Raw genomic sequence first — 17,014 nt, forward strand, 5'->3', positions numbered from 1 at the left:
CTTGGGCTAGTCGCAGCTCTCTCAGCCTCACCCACCTCACAGGGTGTCTGTTGTGGGGAGGGGAAGGGAAGGTGATTGTAAGCCAGCTTGATTCTTCCTTAAGTGATAGAGAAAGCCGGCATATAAAAAAACCAACTCTTCTTCTCTTCTGTTGTAAGTAAAAAATAACGTTAAAAAATCGTATCATTAATTGGCTTTGTCTGTGTCTTCTATAAAGTTTGTATCTCCGGTACCTGGCATTACATTTCATGGTACATGTGGCCTGGCCCGACAAAATGACATTAATGTCATATCCTCATAACAAATGAGTTCGACTCTATGGGGTTGCCATAAATTGGCTGTGACTTGATTGCACTTTCCACCATTAAAAGGAAATGTTGCTGCTTGGTTTCTTGGTCGGTTTTTATTTTCTAAATGTTGAACGCCCTACATCATTCATGCTGGGCATTTTGGGATGATGCGTATACACTCAGCGGCAGCAGGAAAGACATGGGGGTTTCCATTCGAGTTCTGGCAACTGCAGCTGGACTGAGACCAGCCTCTCTCTTCTTGCTCATAGATAGGCCCATGCTGGCCTCTAGAGTACAGCTTTTCTTGAAGAAGAGTTGTTTTTAATATCCCACTTTTCTCCACCTTTAAGGAGACTCAAAGTGGCTTACAATCGCCTTCCCTTCCCCTTGTGAGGCAGGTGGGGCTAGGGTTGGCAACTTCCAGGTACTAGCTGGAGATCTCCTGCTATTACAACTGATCTCCAGCCGACAGAAATCAGTTCACCTGGAGAAAACGGCCCCTTTGGCAATTGGACTCTATGGCATTGAAGTCCCTCCCCTCCACAAACCCTGCCCTCCTCAGGCTTCACCCAAAAAACCTCCCGCTGGTGGTAAAGAGGGACCTGGCAACCCTAGGTGGGGCTGAGAGAGCTCTAAGAGAGCCGTGACTAGCCCAAGGTCACCCAGCTGGCTTCATGTATAGGAGTGGGGAATCCAACCCGGTTCTCCAGATTAAGAGTCCGCCTGAGTGCTGGCTCAGGTCCACTTGCCCCGAACAGACAGAATAAATGGCAGGTGACAACCTTGCCTTGAGCAGACAGAATAAGACCGTGTGGCTGCAGGACAACAAGTTTTATTTGTAGCCCCCTCTAAGGGTTGTTTCTCCCTTTAATGCTCTCTGTCTGCCCCCCATCCATTTCAGGCACGCAAGTCTGAACAAGAAGCGACGTTAAAGCAAAGTACGGACAACCTCAGTCGAATGAATGTGGCGCTTCAAGAAAAGTACAACCAGATCGAGGAGCTGGAGAAGCGAGTCCAGAGGATGGGAGAGGTAAGTCTGGCCTGCCTTCCACAGACTTTTGCCAAAAAAAGTTGGCTGAGAGGGAGTTCTGAGAGAACGGTGACTGGCCCAAGGTCACCCAGTAGGCTTCATGGGGAGAAGTGGGGAATCGAAACCGGTTCTCCAGATTAGAGTCCACTGCTCTTAACCACTAGATGGTGCTGGCTTTTGGGCGTAAATAGGGGATCTTAAAAATAAAAAATATTCTGAGCATTTTATTGGTTGGCTGAAACGCAGCGAAATACAAGAAAGGAGCCAACTGGTGAGAGCTTTGAAACAGTTCCCTTATGAACACCCAGGCCATTTATTCATGGAAGGTTTTGCCTTGGATTTGCCACTCTATAGATGCACATTTTCCCCATCTGAATTCTCAAAACTCTGCAGGGGGGCTTATTGTTGAGTTTTGAGAATATGGATGGGGGGGAAGTGCATCAAAAGAGCAGCAAATCCAAGGCAAAAGCTTCCATGCATAAATGGCGCTACTCTTTAAATTCTTCTTCGTCATCACCACAGTACGTTGATAGACTAATTTTTCTTCACCCCTCCCCCTAGAAACCCTTCCAGCGTTCTCGCCTGTTTCACAAGTTCTTGCAGTGAACAAACACCCCCTCCTTTAGAGTAAATAGTGATTAGCGGCGAGAAGTTTATCGCAGTGAATGCATTACTTAAAACCAAAGCTTCGCCATCTGTTCTGTTATAACATGGAAGGCAGTAGGATCACATTCCATTAGAACCATAGAATCAGAGTTGGAAGGGACCGCCAGGGTCATCTAGTCCAACCCCCCGCACAATGCAGGAAATTCACAACTACCTCCCCCCACACCCCCAGTGACCCCCACTCCATGCCCAGAAGATGGCCAAGATGCCCTCCCTCTTATCATCTGCCTAAGGTCATAGAATCAGCATTGCTGACAGATGGCCATCTAGCTTCTGCTTAAAAACCTCCAGGGAAGGAGAGCTGACCACCTCCCGAGGAAGCCTGTTCCACTGAGGAACCGCTCTGTTAGAAAATTCTTCCTAATGTCTAGATAGAAACTCTTTTGATTTAATTTCAACCCATTTTGTAGATTAAATAAATAAAATAGGTACCCTGAAAAATTAGTCAAGTGACCCAAAAATGGTTGGGTCCTACCTAAAAGTTCCATGGCTGGAAGGAAGGGCAAAGTCTTCTGTTGCTGACCTCAGACACACCCCCCCATCTATTCCTGGGGGTTCCCAAACCCTCTGGAGCAGCATCTGGGGGGGCATTTGGGGCTCTAGTGGGAGAGGGGAGGTGGAGAAGTCGTGCTCCCCAGTTGGAAAGCGTTCCATCTGTAGAAATTTTAGGTGGGATCTCAGCAGCGTGTCATGCCATAGGGGCCACCCTCTGAAGCTGCCATTTTTTTTTACAGGGGAACTAATATCTGTAGTATGGAGATCAGCTGTAATAGCAGGAGATCACCAGGTCCCACCTGGAGGTTGGCAACCCTAGTACATAGAGAGCTGGGGGAATGTGTGGCAGTTGAAAGTGTTGTGTCCTGGTGATCTCGGGTTGCCCTGCTTGGGAAATCCTGAACCTTTTCTAGCAAAGGAAGTTCTGCTCCAAGTGATCACTTTGCTGTTCCCTAGGAAAAGAAGACGCTGAAAGAAAAGCAACGGTTGTTAAAAGGGAAACTGCAACAGATGATGTCGAAAGCGGAAGACACAAACAGGTTTGAACAACTTTTTTGTGCTCAGTCGTGGAGAATTTGTCAGCTTTTAAAGAGGAAAGGGCGATGCAATCTATATACCATCGAACATTTTATTTTGTCTACGAGATAACATAAATGCTATTTTGGCAAGAAGAACCAAAGAGTAGTTTAAGGCAGCTGATGTTCTTTTTAGGGGAACCTACTGGAAAATTGTACCCCTGTCTATTAAGGGGTGAATTTTTCTGTAATATTTATGCAGATTGTTAAACTCAAGTTTAGTTGGAGGCTTCTTAGAAGAAGAGGAAGAGTTGGTTTTTATCTGCCGACTTTATCTACCATTTGAGCCAGAATCAAACCAGCTTACAATTACCTTCCCCGCCCCACAACACCCACCCTGTGAGGTGGGTGGGGCTGAGAGTGTGTGACTAGCCCAAGGTCACCAAGCTTGCTTCATGTGGAAGAGTGGGGAAACCAACCCGGTTCACCAGATTAGCCTCTGCCACGCATATGGAAGAGTGGGGGAATCAAACCCGGTTCTCCAGATCAGACTCCACCGCTCCAAACCACCGCTCTTAACCACTACACCACGCTGGCTCTCTTTATCCCCTAATGGCTCTCTTACTGACTCTCTTACGTATCCCATAATGCTTTCCTTTCTTCTTACCCCCTAACGCTTTCCTTTCTTCTTTTCTTAACAGCTGCATCAAAGTTCAGACAGAGATCTCCACCCTTCAGGAGCAAATTAGTCATTTGGACCACGTGATCCATTCTCAGCATCAAAACTTGCACGCTTTGATTCATCAGGTGAACTTATTCAATGAGGGCTTCACTGTCTGCAGGGTTTACTGCATATTCTTCAACTTTCCCTGTTTCTTTATGAGCCTGTGGGCACCCTTGGCAAAAAGGCTGCTACGGAGTGGCTGCCACAGGAGGTAGAGCCAACTACAAAAGGGTGGCCCCAGCTTACATTCAGCCACACAGTGAAGATCCTTGTGATGTGGTGGCCGTTGCCGACAAAGCAACATTTTTATAAATCTGCACAGCCAATCAGAAGAGTTGCTGAGCAGAAGCCCCCCCCCCCCACTTTCTAAAACACTTGCCGGTAAGGTTGCCAGCTTCAGGTTGGGAAATACCTGGATATTTTGGGGGCGGAGCCTGAAGAAGGCGGGGTTTGTGGAGGGGAGGGACCTCAATGCCATAGAGTCCAATTGCCAAAGCGGCCATTTTCTCCTGGGGAACTGATCTCTGTTGGCTAGAGATCGGTTGTAATAGCAGGAGATCTCCAGCTCGTACCTGGAGGTTGGCAACCCTAATTGTCAAGCACCAGCAATGGTGTTGGTGGGCACAATGGCACCCATGGGCACCACATTGGGGACCCCTCTATTAGAGATTGCCCCTATTGGGGAGGGTACCTGTCCCTGGTATGGCACTGCCCTTGCCTCTGACTTTTGGGGATGCCCTCTTAGAACTTGTGGTGTGAGTTACTTGAGTTGCCCTTCTTCTCCTCAACTTCTCCTTTTGGGTCTCAAGAACTGATATCTCTAAGTGCGTGGGGAATGGGCTTGTCTTGTTTGTTGTGCACATCCGTATAAATGCATGCATTTGAAGGCTGAGGCACCGTGCCATGCACAGACTGCCATTTGACATGCCGCAGCTGCCGAGGCATATTACTGAACAGCCGATAATGTATTGTAGGACCATTATGTTTTGTCTAGTACATCTTCAGTCAAATGAACACACACCGTCTTTGCCTCTTAAATCGATGCAGGAGATTTACTCTGCAAAACAAACGCAGCACACTGTAGCACTTGCGGCAGGTGTTATACAGCCAGCTTGGTGTCGAGGTTAAAGTGTCAAATTAGGATCTGGGAGAATATGGTGTTAAAAGCAACATCATACCCAATGAAATAGAACGGAGATGATTTTAGAAAAACATACCAGTTCTCACGGCTTTATAGCCAAAATATATCGGCTATTAATGGACTTAGAAATAATAATAAAAAAATAGTTTACAAAAATAGAAGGAAGAAGGATTTGCAAAAAAGTATCTCAGGCTAGGATCTCGGAGACCCAGATACGAATCCCCACTCTTCCATGAAAGCTTGCTGGATGACCTTTGGGCCAGTCACACATTGGTCATTTATGCAAGGGTACTTTCACTCACATTCACCCCTGTCTGTCTTGGTTGTTCCTTGGAGTTATGCATGAGTTTTCCATCCATTAGAGACGACCTTGCTGCCAGCCCTTGCAAATAGCAGGACTTCCCGTTCCTCTGTTTACCCGATTCTTCTCTCTGCCTTGAGCTCAGCCCAGGTGAAAACCCTGTGCATAAGGCAAAGCACAGGACACCCGAGCTTGGTTACTCTCACAGCCAGTTACAAAGTCACGTGTAAAGAGGCAGGGATTGAAATGCTTGCTGCTTCCTCGGAGCTCTTTTTGAGCAGAAGAAAAGCTTTTTAAAACCAAGGCTTTTATTTCTCCCTCCCCCCATTTTAGATTGCTCAGTTTTTTGTTTTTTGTTCTTAAAATGCTTTTTTATTTGGCAATTGGGTTTTGGGGGGGATTTTCTCTCACAGTAAGCACTACAAAGTAAGCCAATTACAAAGCAGCATTTAAAGGGGCGGGGACATGATTTGAGCTTGGAGACTGCTGGTGCATAGATTCCCAACAGGGAGGTGTGGGACTAGGGAGTAATGAACCTCAGGTAAAACTCCCATGCATAAACAACCATTCTCAGACTAACCTACTTCACAGAATAAAATGAAGGAGAGGGGAATAATGTAAGCTGCTTTGGGTCCCCATTGGAGAGAAAGCTGGGTATAAATGACGTCAGTATAAAAATGGTTGGGGAAGGTCTGGACGGTGATGAGCATCGGGGTGTTACTAGCATGTCCCTGTTGTCATTGCTGAAATGTTATTACTGTTTCCTCATATTCGTTTTACAGAACTGCTTTTCTCCCCTCGGACCCACCAACTGTCCGTCATGTGAGCAGATTTCCTAGAAAACGGGAAGGGGGGAACTCCTTTCTGTAGGTTGTCCTTGAACTGAAGTGCCTTGAACTGAAGTTTTAATTTAATTAATCAGTACCTTTGGGGAAACTGTGACTACTTATTTCAGTTACTTAGTGGTCTAATATAAACTTGACTTGCATGAAAAGTTTGAGAGTTTGCAAGAAAAGGTATCTGTAAATTTAAAGAGTAGCTATGAATTGAGGGTAATTTATTTATTGGCAACCAGTTTTATTGCCCTGACCTGGTTAGCCCAGGCTAGCCTGAGCCTGTCAGATCTCAGAAGCTAACCAGGGTTGAGCCTGGCAAGGATTTGGATGGGAGACCTCCAAGGAATATCAGGGTTGTGATGTGGAGGCAGGCAATGGCAAACCACCTCTGAACATCTCTTGCCTTGAAAACCACCCCAGGGGTCGTCATAAGTCCGAAGTGACTTGATAGCAAAACAACAACAACAACCAGTTTTATTACTGATTTTCATTATTTTCTATTGGTTTTTTGCAGATTGAAGACTTGAACAATGAGCTAAGAATTCAAGATGAAAGAATAGAATCCCTAAAAGAGAAGATTGGGATGCTACAGGCAAAGGTAAAGGGGGAAGGGTGTGCCTTCATGCAAAGTTCAGACCAGTTGAGCACTGAATGGGGTAGCAATATTTTAGACCATACCATGTCTGGCTGCTTGGGAGGATAATTTCCCCCCATGTAATGTCCTAATGGCAAGAATAAACCAACATAGTGGCGATAAGCTAAACTTCTTTCTCTAGTTTTACAGGTGGGTTTTAAAATAGCCTTTCCTCTGTATACTAAAAATGCTGACATTGTTTAATTATAAATAAGGATTAATAAATGGGCTGTCAGCCACAATATTCCTAACATGTAAAATAGTAGAGCGAGATTTGAGTCCAGTAGCATCTCAGAGACGAACAAGATTTTCAGGGTATAAGCTTTCGAGAGTCAAATCTCCCTTCGTCAAATACCTGGCAAAATGAGCTTTGACTCTCAAAAACTCATACCCCCCAAATCTTGTTGGCCTCTGAGGTGCTACTGGACTCGAATCCAGCTGTTCTATGACTACACACTTGTAAAATAGTAGTGGTGCTTGGTTCCCTGCGATCAGATCTTTGTGTAACAGCGTTAGGGGTTGATGTTAGAATCCCTGATGTTAACTTGAGTATGAATTTGTATATAAGCAGTATCTCAATGCTAGGCTCATCGCAACTGGCTCCACCCACTGAAAGAAGCCATTTAGCAACTGGCTTAAGTTGATAAACTTTGGCAAATGAAAATAATGTGTGTTAAGTGCCGTCAAGTCGCCTCCGACTCTTGGCCACCCTATGAATCAATGTCCTCCAAAACGTCCTATCTTTAACAGCCTTGCTCAGGTCTTGCAAATTGAGGGCCATGACTTCCTTTCAGTCATCCATCTCTTGCTGGGTCTTCCCCTTTTCCTGCTGCCTTCAGATCTGAGTCATTCCACCTGATAATCATTAAGCATAGATATTTCCTCTCCCTGTTCTCTTGCTACGCGTTATCTTTTACTTACCGTGTATTAACTGTGAAGATAGCCAGTGTGCATCTCACCTACAGTTTCCGTGATTGAACAGTTTTGGCTGATGAAGTTGTCAGGGAAGAAACGGTTGATTTGTTCCGGACCACTCCTTGCTTCTGTTTTGTTTCTAATTGACAATTAATTGTCTGGATATGAACTGTTTGCATAAACATCTGATAACGGGACTGTTATCTGTGATTACTTCGTCTCTACTTCAGCGGTTGTAACTCTACCTGCCAACGACCTGACTTAAAGCAGACGTTGAGTTTTTCTCTTCTTTGTGCCAGCATTCCAAGCGCAAATTGGTACTCTTATCTACACACTCTCTGGAGTTATGTATAACAATATAATCTGTCTACTTAAGAGCGTTTTGATCTTATATGAAGTGTAAATGCAGTACTACGTATTTTCTATCAGTTCAAAGACATAGTTAGAAATTGTGTTTGAGGGTCTATTTATGTCCACATTGGGTTATTTATGCTGTCGTTGATTGCTATGTTCAACTTTCCCTAGCGTTATTGTCTTTTCCAGTGACTCTTGTGATCCTTAAAACCTGAAGTCAGTCTGTCTGGGGGTGATAAGTCGGTGATCGCTAATTGCTGAATCAAATTACCGGAACTGAATGTCAATTTCTGGTGATGCCAAAATGAAATCAATTCTGTGCATTTCCTTCTTCCAGAATGAAGAACTGAAGGACAAAGTGCAATTCTGGTCTGGCCAATCCAAATCAAGAGTTTCCAAAGCTGTTTCAGTAAAGTAAGACTCCCCCCCCCCTTTCTATGGTGATACAACACCATGGGAATTTTAAGAATTATTGACAGCTTTATTTGTTTTGAATGATTAAATGGCAGCACGTGCGGCCCATGGTGGTACTTCTTGTCTGTTTGGATGGATTTTTACAAACAGATAGAAATATTACTAAACGAGGATGCTTTTGCAACAAATCCATCCCTCATATTCAGTCTATGAGGAATTGTTTCCCTGATCTTTCTCTCGGCCATCTGCATACCGGAGAAGGGGTGCTGTAGATTTGGGAAAGGTTTCCTATTCGCAGTTGTTTACATTATTGGCTGGCAAGGAGAAAGTGGGCACCTCCATAGTGGGAATCCCACACGTGTGGCTGGGTGACCGACATGCCTGTCTGGGTCAATGCAAAAATGAAAACATCCAGCGTTATGTATTCTGTGGTAATAAATGCAGTGATGAAGCCATGAATATCAAAGTATGTTTCCACAACCAGGTCTTAAGACCAAGGCAATGTGGGGGTAATGTTTAGTGTGCCGGACCAGGACTGAGGAAACCCACATTCATGGGTGGTTACTTTTCAACATACCTTTTATGTATTTTTGGATGTGTTTGTGAAAATACGTATAAATGTATATATGACCACTAAGGAAGGCCGAACGGGCCGAAACGCGTCTGGTTTCATATTGGTCATTTGCATTTATTACAGATCTTCACCACTGTTGGATATTTAGTAATTTTAATTTGAAGCCTTTATGTTTTGGGTCTAGTGTTTTTAATGCATGTACACTCTCTAATAAATTATAATTACAATTTGTAGAATATTAGCTCGACTTTAAATTCTTTGTGTAGTTTAGGTTGTTTTTCCCTTTTCATTTTTTCAATGCAAAAATGAAAACATCCAGCTTTATGTATTCTGTGGTAATAAATGTAGTGATGAAACCATGAATATCAAGGTATGTTTCCACAAGGAGGTCTTTAAGAAGACCGAGGCAATGGGGGGTAATGTTTAGTGTGCTGGACCAGGACTGAGGAAGCCCACATTCATGTCCCCATTCTGTTGCAAAGCTCTCTGGGTGACTTTAGGCCGGTCAATCTCTCTCAAATTTAACAGACCTGATAAGGTGGTTGTTTGAATAAGACGTGCAGGGAGAAAACATGTGTCCTTACTTGAACGCGTTGGAGGAAGGAGATGATAAAAATGTACTAGGTAGATGAGGTGTGTGTGGCCTTTTCTGGGTCACCAGTGTCTGCCTCTATGGATAAGCCACCTTGAATTTAGCGCTGTGAAGCATCTTCTGTCCATGAGAAGTGATTGTGCATTCTGTCATTACCATTGACCTTGGCCACGAAAGCAAAGGAAGGCTGTTTTCATTAATGCTGTTACAATAGGAGATACTAGTAAATGGAATCTTCCGCATGAAGCCATTGACATCCCAAGGATTCTAACAGTTAGTGGTTCCTCAGTGGAACAGGCTTCCTCGGGAGGTGGTGAGCTCTCCTTCCCTGGAGGTTTTTAAGCAGAGGCTAGATGGCCATCTGTCAGCAATGCTGATTCTATGAACATAGGCAGTTCATGAGAGAGGGGGCATCTTGGCCATCTTCTGGGGATGGAGTAGGGGTCGCTGGGGGTGTGGGGGGGGAGGTAGTTGTGAATTTTTGTGTCTGTCGTGGGGAAGGGAAGGTGATTGTAAGCCGGTTTGAGTCTTCCTTAAGTGGCAGAGAAAGTCGGCATATAAAAACCAACTCTTCTAATGTGACTTGATGGCAAAATATATATATATATATATATAAATAGGAACAAGTTCAGTTCACACTAAGGGAACATTGCTCCCTGTGGAAAACTTTAATCTTCTCCTTGTTTTTGCAGGCTCGATGTGGCCTCACCGTACACCATGATAACCAGACTGCGCAAATGAGACATCCCTGTGATCTGGCCCCGGGATCTTGGTCATCTTTGACTTCCTGTTGAGAATTCCTCTCCTGTGCAATCCCGTTTTGAAACATTCTGCATAGGGAAAGCTGTTCTCCCCACAACATGCTGGTTCATGACTTTGGCAGGACGGATGGTAGCCCAGGACTGCCTTTCCAGGCGAAGAAGCAGAATCTGGCGTGGAGGAGGACTTGGAAGATGGCTAAGAAGTGGTGGTGGAGGAGGAGTAAATGGCTTTGGTTATTTATTTATTTATTTATTTATTTAGAGACATGTGAATGTAGAAGTGAGGCTGTCTCCACCGATGATGGAAATGTTCTGCCGTTAGAACTGATTCAGCCAAACGCAGCAACCAGGAAATTCTTTGTGCCATAACCGAGGATTCGTATCCAACTATACCGACAAACATATTGAAGGATGAACGAAGCTGAACCTGAGCCCAGAATATGGACAGTCTTGCATGCCTGCCTACGTGTTTGTACATTGCAGTGGGCTGACTGGAGACCTCAAGATGTAGCTGCGCTACACACTCAAACTGATTTAGTGGTCATGCTCTGCTCTCCCGGGAGTCCGGAGAATTGTCTTGCTGGCTGCGGGGTAGATGTATGTGGGTAGGGGACACGGGAAATCCCTGACAGAAAATTCTGTCTGCCTTGATGTGTCCCTACGAGTCTTTGGAGGCAGCCATGCCAGTTTAAAGTGGTGTAAAACCAATGTAAGTTTGTAGTATAAAAGTTATGCAACTTTTGCTTAGGACAGTGTGTGCCAATCATTGTGTGATAGCAACTAGATCACAGAATATCCTAATATTTTAGAAGTCACATCCAAGAACGTTTGGGCAATTAAGATCTGGGTTGGAGGCCCTTCTCTGCAGGGCTGTGTCCTCAGAAACTGCTGAGGTAGAGGTCACAGAATCATAGAGTTGGAAGGGGCCATACAGGCCATCTAGTCCAACCCCCTGCTCAATGCAGGATCAGCCTAGAGCATCCCTGACAAGTGCTTGTCCGGCCTCTGCTTAACAAGCACTTGTCAGGGATACTCTAGGCTGATCCTGCACTGAGCAGGGGTTTGGGCTAGATGGCCTGTATGGCCCCTCCCAACTCAATGGGCGAAAATGCATGGTCACTTTAGCCTCCTTTATTCCCTGTTTCAGCCAAGATTTAGACAGGATCGAACGCATGCATTTTGCCGAATGTGCATTCGATTCTGGCTGAATCCTGGCTGAAACAGGGAATAAAGGAGGCTGAAGCGACCATGTGTTTTTGCCCTATGATTCTATACCTTAGCAGTTTCTGAGGACACAGCCTTTCAGAGGTCCTTCTCTCTGCTGGCATCCTGATAAGGGAATTGTATTAGGCATATTCCCCTCACCCCATTATTTATTGCCTTTTAGATGCCAAGCAAAGTCCTTCCTCTTTTCCTGAGCTTTTATACTGATTGATATCAGTTTCTGAAATGGGTCTTCTTGAAAAAGAAAAAACCCCTCTATTTTTTACTTTTATTTTATTTTTGCCTTTTTAGAATTGCTTTTTTGAGACTTGAATGTTACCCAAATAGGGGCTCACGGTTGGGGTCCGAAACTCTCAGAGCGTCCCCTTTGCTGAACGCGCGTCTAAAGGGCGATTGACTAAATCTGGGCCGAACTGGCCAGTGGATACCCGGGTCCCAACCTGGAACAACTCTCAGAAGAAAAACAACTCACTGCAGAAAAAGGTTTTTTTAAATTTCCCTATCCAGAATACAGATCCAAGAAGGCAAGCAATGAATGACGCAGCACACCAATAAACTTCCATAAACCAACCTGCCTGTGAGCTGTTTATTGGGGGGAAGTTGTGGGAAAGTGGGACCGGGTGGCGGTTGGGCAAGCCAGTGGCACTTCCGGGGAAAAGGCGGAGAGAGAAGAGTTGGTTTTTATATGCTGACTTTCTCTACCACTTAAGGCAGAATCAAAGCAGCTTACAATTACCCTCTATTCCCCTCCCCACAACAGACACCCTGCGAGGTAGGTGGGGCTGAGAGAGCTCTAGGAGAACTGTGACTAGCCCAAGGTCACCCCAGCTGGCTTCGTGTGTAGGAGTGGGGAAACCAACCTGGTTCACCAGATTAGCGTCTGCCGCTTATGTGGAGGAGTGGGGAATCAAACCCGGTTCTCCAGATGAGACTCCCATCACTCCAAACCACTGCTTTTAACCACTACACCATGCTGATCTGGAAGAGAAAAGGTGGGTGAGTCCCATTCAGGAGCAGGTGATGAACAGCAGGTCCGGGCATTAAGTTGAAGAAGAGTTGGTTTTTATATCAACTCTTGTCCAGCACAGGCTGGACAAGCACCTGTCAGGGATGGTTTAGGCTGATCCTTCATTAAGCAGGGGGTTGGGCTAGATGGCCTGTATTGCCCCTTCCAACTCTATGACTCTATACCCCACTTTTCTCTACCTCTAAGAAGTCTCAAAGCGGCTTACAATCGCCTTCCCTTCCCCCCCCCCAACAGGCACCTTGTGAGGTTGATGAGGCTGAGGGAGTTCAGAGAGAGCTGTGACTAGCCCAAGGTCACCCAGCTGGCTTCATGTGTAGGAGTGGGGAAACAAACCAGGTTCTCCAGATTAGAGTCTGCAGCTCGTAACCACTACACCACGCTGGCTGTCAAGTTCCAGGGTTCAAAGGAGTGGAAAGCTCAGAGATTTAAGCAAGAGTAAAGAAGTAGCCAGTGGCAAACCACCTCTGAACGTCTTTTGCCTTGAAAACCCTACAATGTCGCTATAAGTCAGCTGTGACGATCACACTTTCCACCACCAAGGAAGTAGACAAACTGTGAGGTTGGGCTAATGGTTAGGATCCAGAAACAGCTACAGAATTTGAGGAGCTGGAGTGTCCTTTTTGTAAAAACACATGAACATATGAAGCTGCCTTATACTGAATCAGACCCTTGGTCCATCAAAGCCAGTATTGTCTTCTCAGACCAGCAGCGGCTCTCCAGAGTCTCAGGCAGAGGTCTTTCACATCACCCACTTGCCTTGCATGCCAAGCAGATGCTTGACCACTGAGCCACGGCCCCTCCCCAAAAAAGAGGAAGAACAACCTTTATTGTCCATGGTAGTGCTTTCAAAAATTTCCAAGCCACTTGCAGTTATCCCCCCCCCCAAAAAATAAAAAGGGCCATCCCAAATTTAAAAAAAGGGCACCCTAAAATGAGCCAGCATGGTGGTGTGGTTAAGAGCAGTGGTTTGGAGCGGTGGAGTCTGATCTGGAGAACCGGGTTTGACTCTCCACTCCTCCACATGAGCGGCAGAGGCTAATCTGGTTAACTGGATTTGTTTCCCCATGCCTACACACGAAGCCAGCTGGGTGACCTTGGGCTAATCACACACTCTCAGCCCCACCAACCTCACAGGGTGTCTGTTGTGGGGAGGGGAACGGAAGGTGATTGTAAGCAGGTTTGAGTCTCCCGTAAGTGGTAGAGAAAGTCGGCATATAAAAACTAACTCTTATTATTATTTAACAACATTTGAAGCTTTGCAATCACTGGTATTAAAGATTTATGAATAACTCTCTTACGCATTTGCTCATGACTTATTTATTTAGTAGTCCCAGCATGTTACTTGCTGAGTGGCCCCTAGGAATTAGAAATCTGGCAAATTAGAACATCAAATAGCACCAGTAGGTTGCCATCTAGATGCAGCTGAATTTAGAAACAAGGGAAAATCCAAAGGCTGGTGAAAAAAATACTATGAGCCAAAGTTTAAACAGGTTTTGTTTCACAAAGAGACATTTATCACAACTTAAGGTGGGCTGCTTCCACACCAGGGTGACTTTTTGTGGCACTGTGGTTGCTGATGCACTTCTGTGTGAAATTGCCCTTGCAACTGAGATTCCAGACAGTCTCCAGTTTTAGCAGTGGTTTCCCTTTCACACCTGATGTGCATTGGAGCCCCCCTCCCACTAAGTACTTATGTGACCCTCAGGATTCTCTGCCCACTCTGTCTTAACGTTTTTATTTTATTTTGAGGAGCATGGGTAATGCAATGCTGCATAGAAAAAAGGCAAAACCTTGGAAAAAAATTTAAACCACATTTTTGCAGAAACCTCTGATGACCCCCCCCCCAAAAAAAGGCAAGACTCTTTTGCTATGTGTGTTTTTTTTAAACAAGCATGAGTAATGCTAGATAGGAATAACGCAATACCTTATATAATGACCTTTTAAAAAACCTCTTCATATTTGCAGAACCTCCCCACATCCTTGCTTCTTCACTTGTGTCTAAAGGGCAGGCTGTTAAGCTAATTTCTGCAAGGGACTAGCACCTTGTCAACAAGTGAAACTAGTAATTGACTAGCTCTTCACTAAAGTCCTAAAATTGTGCTGTTTCCCCTTTAGACACACAAAATTGCTCATGCCAAAACTGCATCTTGCCTGGGAAATACCAAGGTTTTTTAGCAGGATTAAAATAAAGCAGATTTTTGTGTGCAGAAAGAACAGGCTGGCTTCACGTGTAGGAGTGGGGAAACAAATCCAGTTCACCAGATTAGCCTTCGTCGCTCATGTGGAGGAGTGGGGAATCAAACCTGGTTCTCAGATCAGAGTCCACCCCTCCAAACCATCGCTCTTAACCACTACACTAAAATTCAGGGACGGGGTCTATTTAATCTCCTTTTCCTTCCTCACTCCAGTCCATGAACCCTTGCGGCGTTTCTTCTGCATAGATCCTGTAACAGCAGCAATGGTATATCTGGGGACTGTAAGAGGCTGAGGGAATAGAGAGGAAACTGGGAAAACCTCTGTACACAGGTAGCTGGATACACACCATTGCTTTTTGCTCCCCAAAAAACGTACAAACCACTAGTGATGAAAAATTGTATTTTTTTTTTAATTTTCAAAAGAACAGTGCAGAAATGAAATCACAGGATTACAATCCTTGACCATATTATACAAACCCATACACCAGTAAAGAAAATTGGACTATTTGCTTTGAAGCCACAGGTACTTTGGTACGATACACTGATGACTGATATTGTTATGCTGGCATCACAGTCTACCAAGAGACATACAGTAAAAACTTCCACGTTCAAGAGTGTAAATCTCAACATGTAAAAGACCTGCCGCATAGACCAACGTAAAACATGCTTAGGGTAACTGAAGCAAAGTAGCACACCTTTAAAAAACGCAATCGATCGACTAGAAGGTTAGTGTTAAATCAGAAAGACAAAGGATACAAAAATCTGAAAAGGATCTCAATAAATATACTCAAGCAAGATACAATAGGTACCTTGGAATTGTATAGTATGTACACTGAAAGCCCTATTGTGCAAAGAGGGCAGGCAATTTTTAGGCGAGAGATGTTTTGTAAAGAATCAAACATAACATGGTACAAAATGAAGCACAGAATACAGAAGTTGCCATTTGCCAGTCTCTGAATCAGAAAAGGCAGGAAAGATTGCTTTTAAAGCGCAAGAACATTTGTATGGCATAGAAAACAAATTAGTCTAACCTCAACCCTAATCTGTGCTGAATCCTATTTACTTAATCCAAAACTGGTGGAAGGCAAATCCCAAATGCAGCAGTGTTCAAATGAAAACTGGCAGAGAGCAGGCAGTTTTCACTTTTTATTAAAATCTCCGGGTACAATGGGAAGCCCAATGAAATATCAAAACCCACAAACTTCCCATAAAGAATAATTCCTCTTCCCCTGTGAGAAATTCATGTTTTCCATATACCATTTGGATGATATCTGTGTACACTGAACACATGAACACATGAAGCTGCCTTCTACTGAATCAGACCCTTGGTCCATTCAAGTCAGTACTGTCTACTCAGATGGGCAGCGGCTCTCCAGGGTCTCAGGCAGAGGTCTCTCACATCACCTCCTTGCCTAGTCTCTTTAACTGGAGATGCCGGGGACTGAACCTAGGACCTTCTGCATGCCAAGCAGATGCTCTACAAACTGAGTCATGGCCCCTCCCTTCAGATTATCTGTTTTACCTAGTTTGACTCTCGAGGGGCAAGGGAGAAACAAACCATAACTTTTGTTGATGTGAAACAAAGAGCTTGAAACAAAATCTTCATTTGAGGAGAGGGTGCCATGCAAGTCCCATGCACCTAACGAAAGGTCTGGAAGATTCTGCAGCTGGCCTCCACACGCACAGTTCCCAGTGTGGGACTGCATAGAGGGTGCACGCAACAAAAGAACTCTAGGTATTTTCAGAGTTGAACACAATTTAACACTAAATCATCACTCGCTCATTGAGGTAGCTCCCAAATGGCGCGTTCAACAGTAAAACATTGGTAGACCTGCGACTATGGTTGCCAGGTCCCTCTTTGCCACCGACAGGTTTTGGGGGCAGAGCCTGAGGAGGGCAGGGTTTGGGGAGGGACTTTAATGTCATAGAGTCCAATGGCCAAAGCAGCCATTTTCTCCAGGGGAACTGATCTATGTCAGCTGGAGATCAGTTGTAATAGCATATCTCCAGCTACTACTGGGGAGGCTGGCAACCCTACCTGCGACAGGTCAGGTTAAGGGCTGGTCTACAACACCTTTGATGAGATATTTTGCCTAATCATGGTTGAGAGTGGATCAGGTGTTTCATGTGTATCATGTTGGTCACCACCAACTCGTGTGCAATCAGATGCATTTTCTCATAGGAACACAGCTGGGCCCACTTTCAGGCCTTTGGATTTGTTTGTGTGTAAAGTGCCGTCATGTTGCAGCCGACTCATGGTGACCCATTACGGGGTTTTCAAGGCAAGAGACTAGCAGAGGTGGTTTGCCGTTGCCATCCTCTGCAT

At 44.9% G+C, this 17,014-nt stretch overlaps 1 protein-coding gene across 1 annotated transcript in view; it reads left to right on the forward strand.

Moving 5' to 3' along the window:
• Window positions 1–10,232, forward strand: part of CCDC68 (coiled-coil domain containing 68) — a 67,738-nt gene extending 57,506 nt beyond the window's left edge. The window contains exons 6-11 of the mRNA XM_056849068.1: window positions 1,192–1,320; window positions 2,938–3,020; window positions 3,698–3,803; window positions 6,513–6,596; window positions 8,239–8,315; window positions 10,174–10,232. Coding sequence (XP_056705046.1) covers window positions 1,192–1,320; window positions 2,938–3,020; window positions 3,698–3,803; window positions 6,513–6,596; window positions 8,239–8,315; window positions 10,174–10,222 — 528 coding nt within the window. The 3' untranslated portion in view covers window positions 10,223–10,232. The remainder of the gene's footprint in view (window positions 1–1,191; window positions 1,321–2,937; window positions 3,021–3,697; window positions 3,804–6,512; window positions 6,597–8,238; window positions 8,316–10,173) is intronic.
• The last annotated feature ends 6,782 nt before the right edge of the window (window positions 10,233–17,014 follow it).

Source organism: Euleptes europaea, chromosome 4 (genome assembly GCF_029931775.1).
Source record: "Euleptes europaea isolate rEulEur1 chromosome 4, rEulEur1.hap1, whole genome shotgun sequence".
NCBI lineage: Eukaryota > Metazoa > Chordata > Lepidosauria > Squamata > Sphaerodactylidae > Euleptes > Euleptes europaea.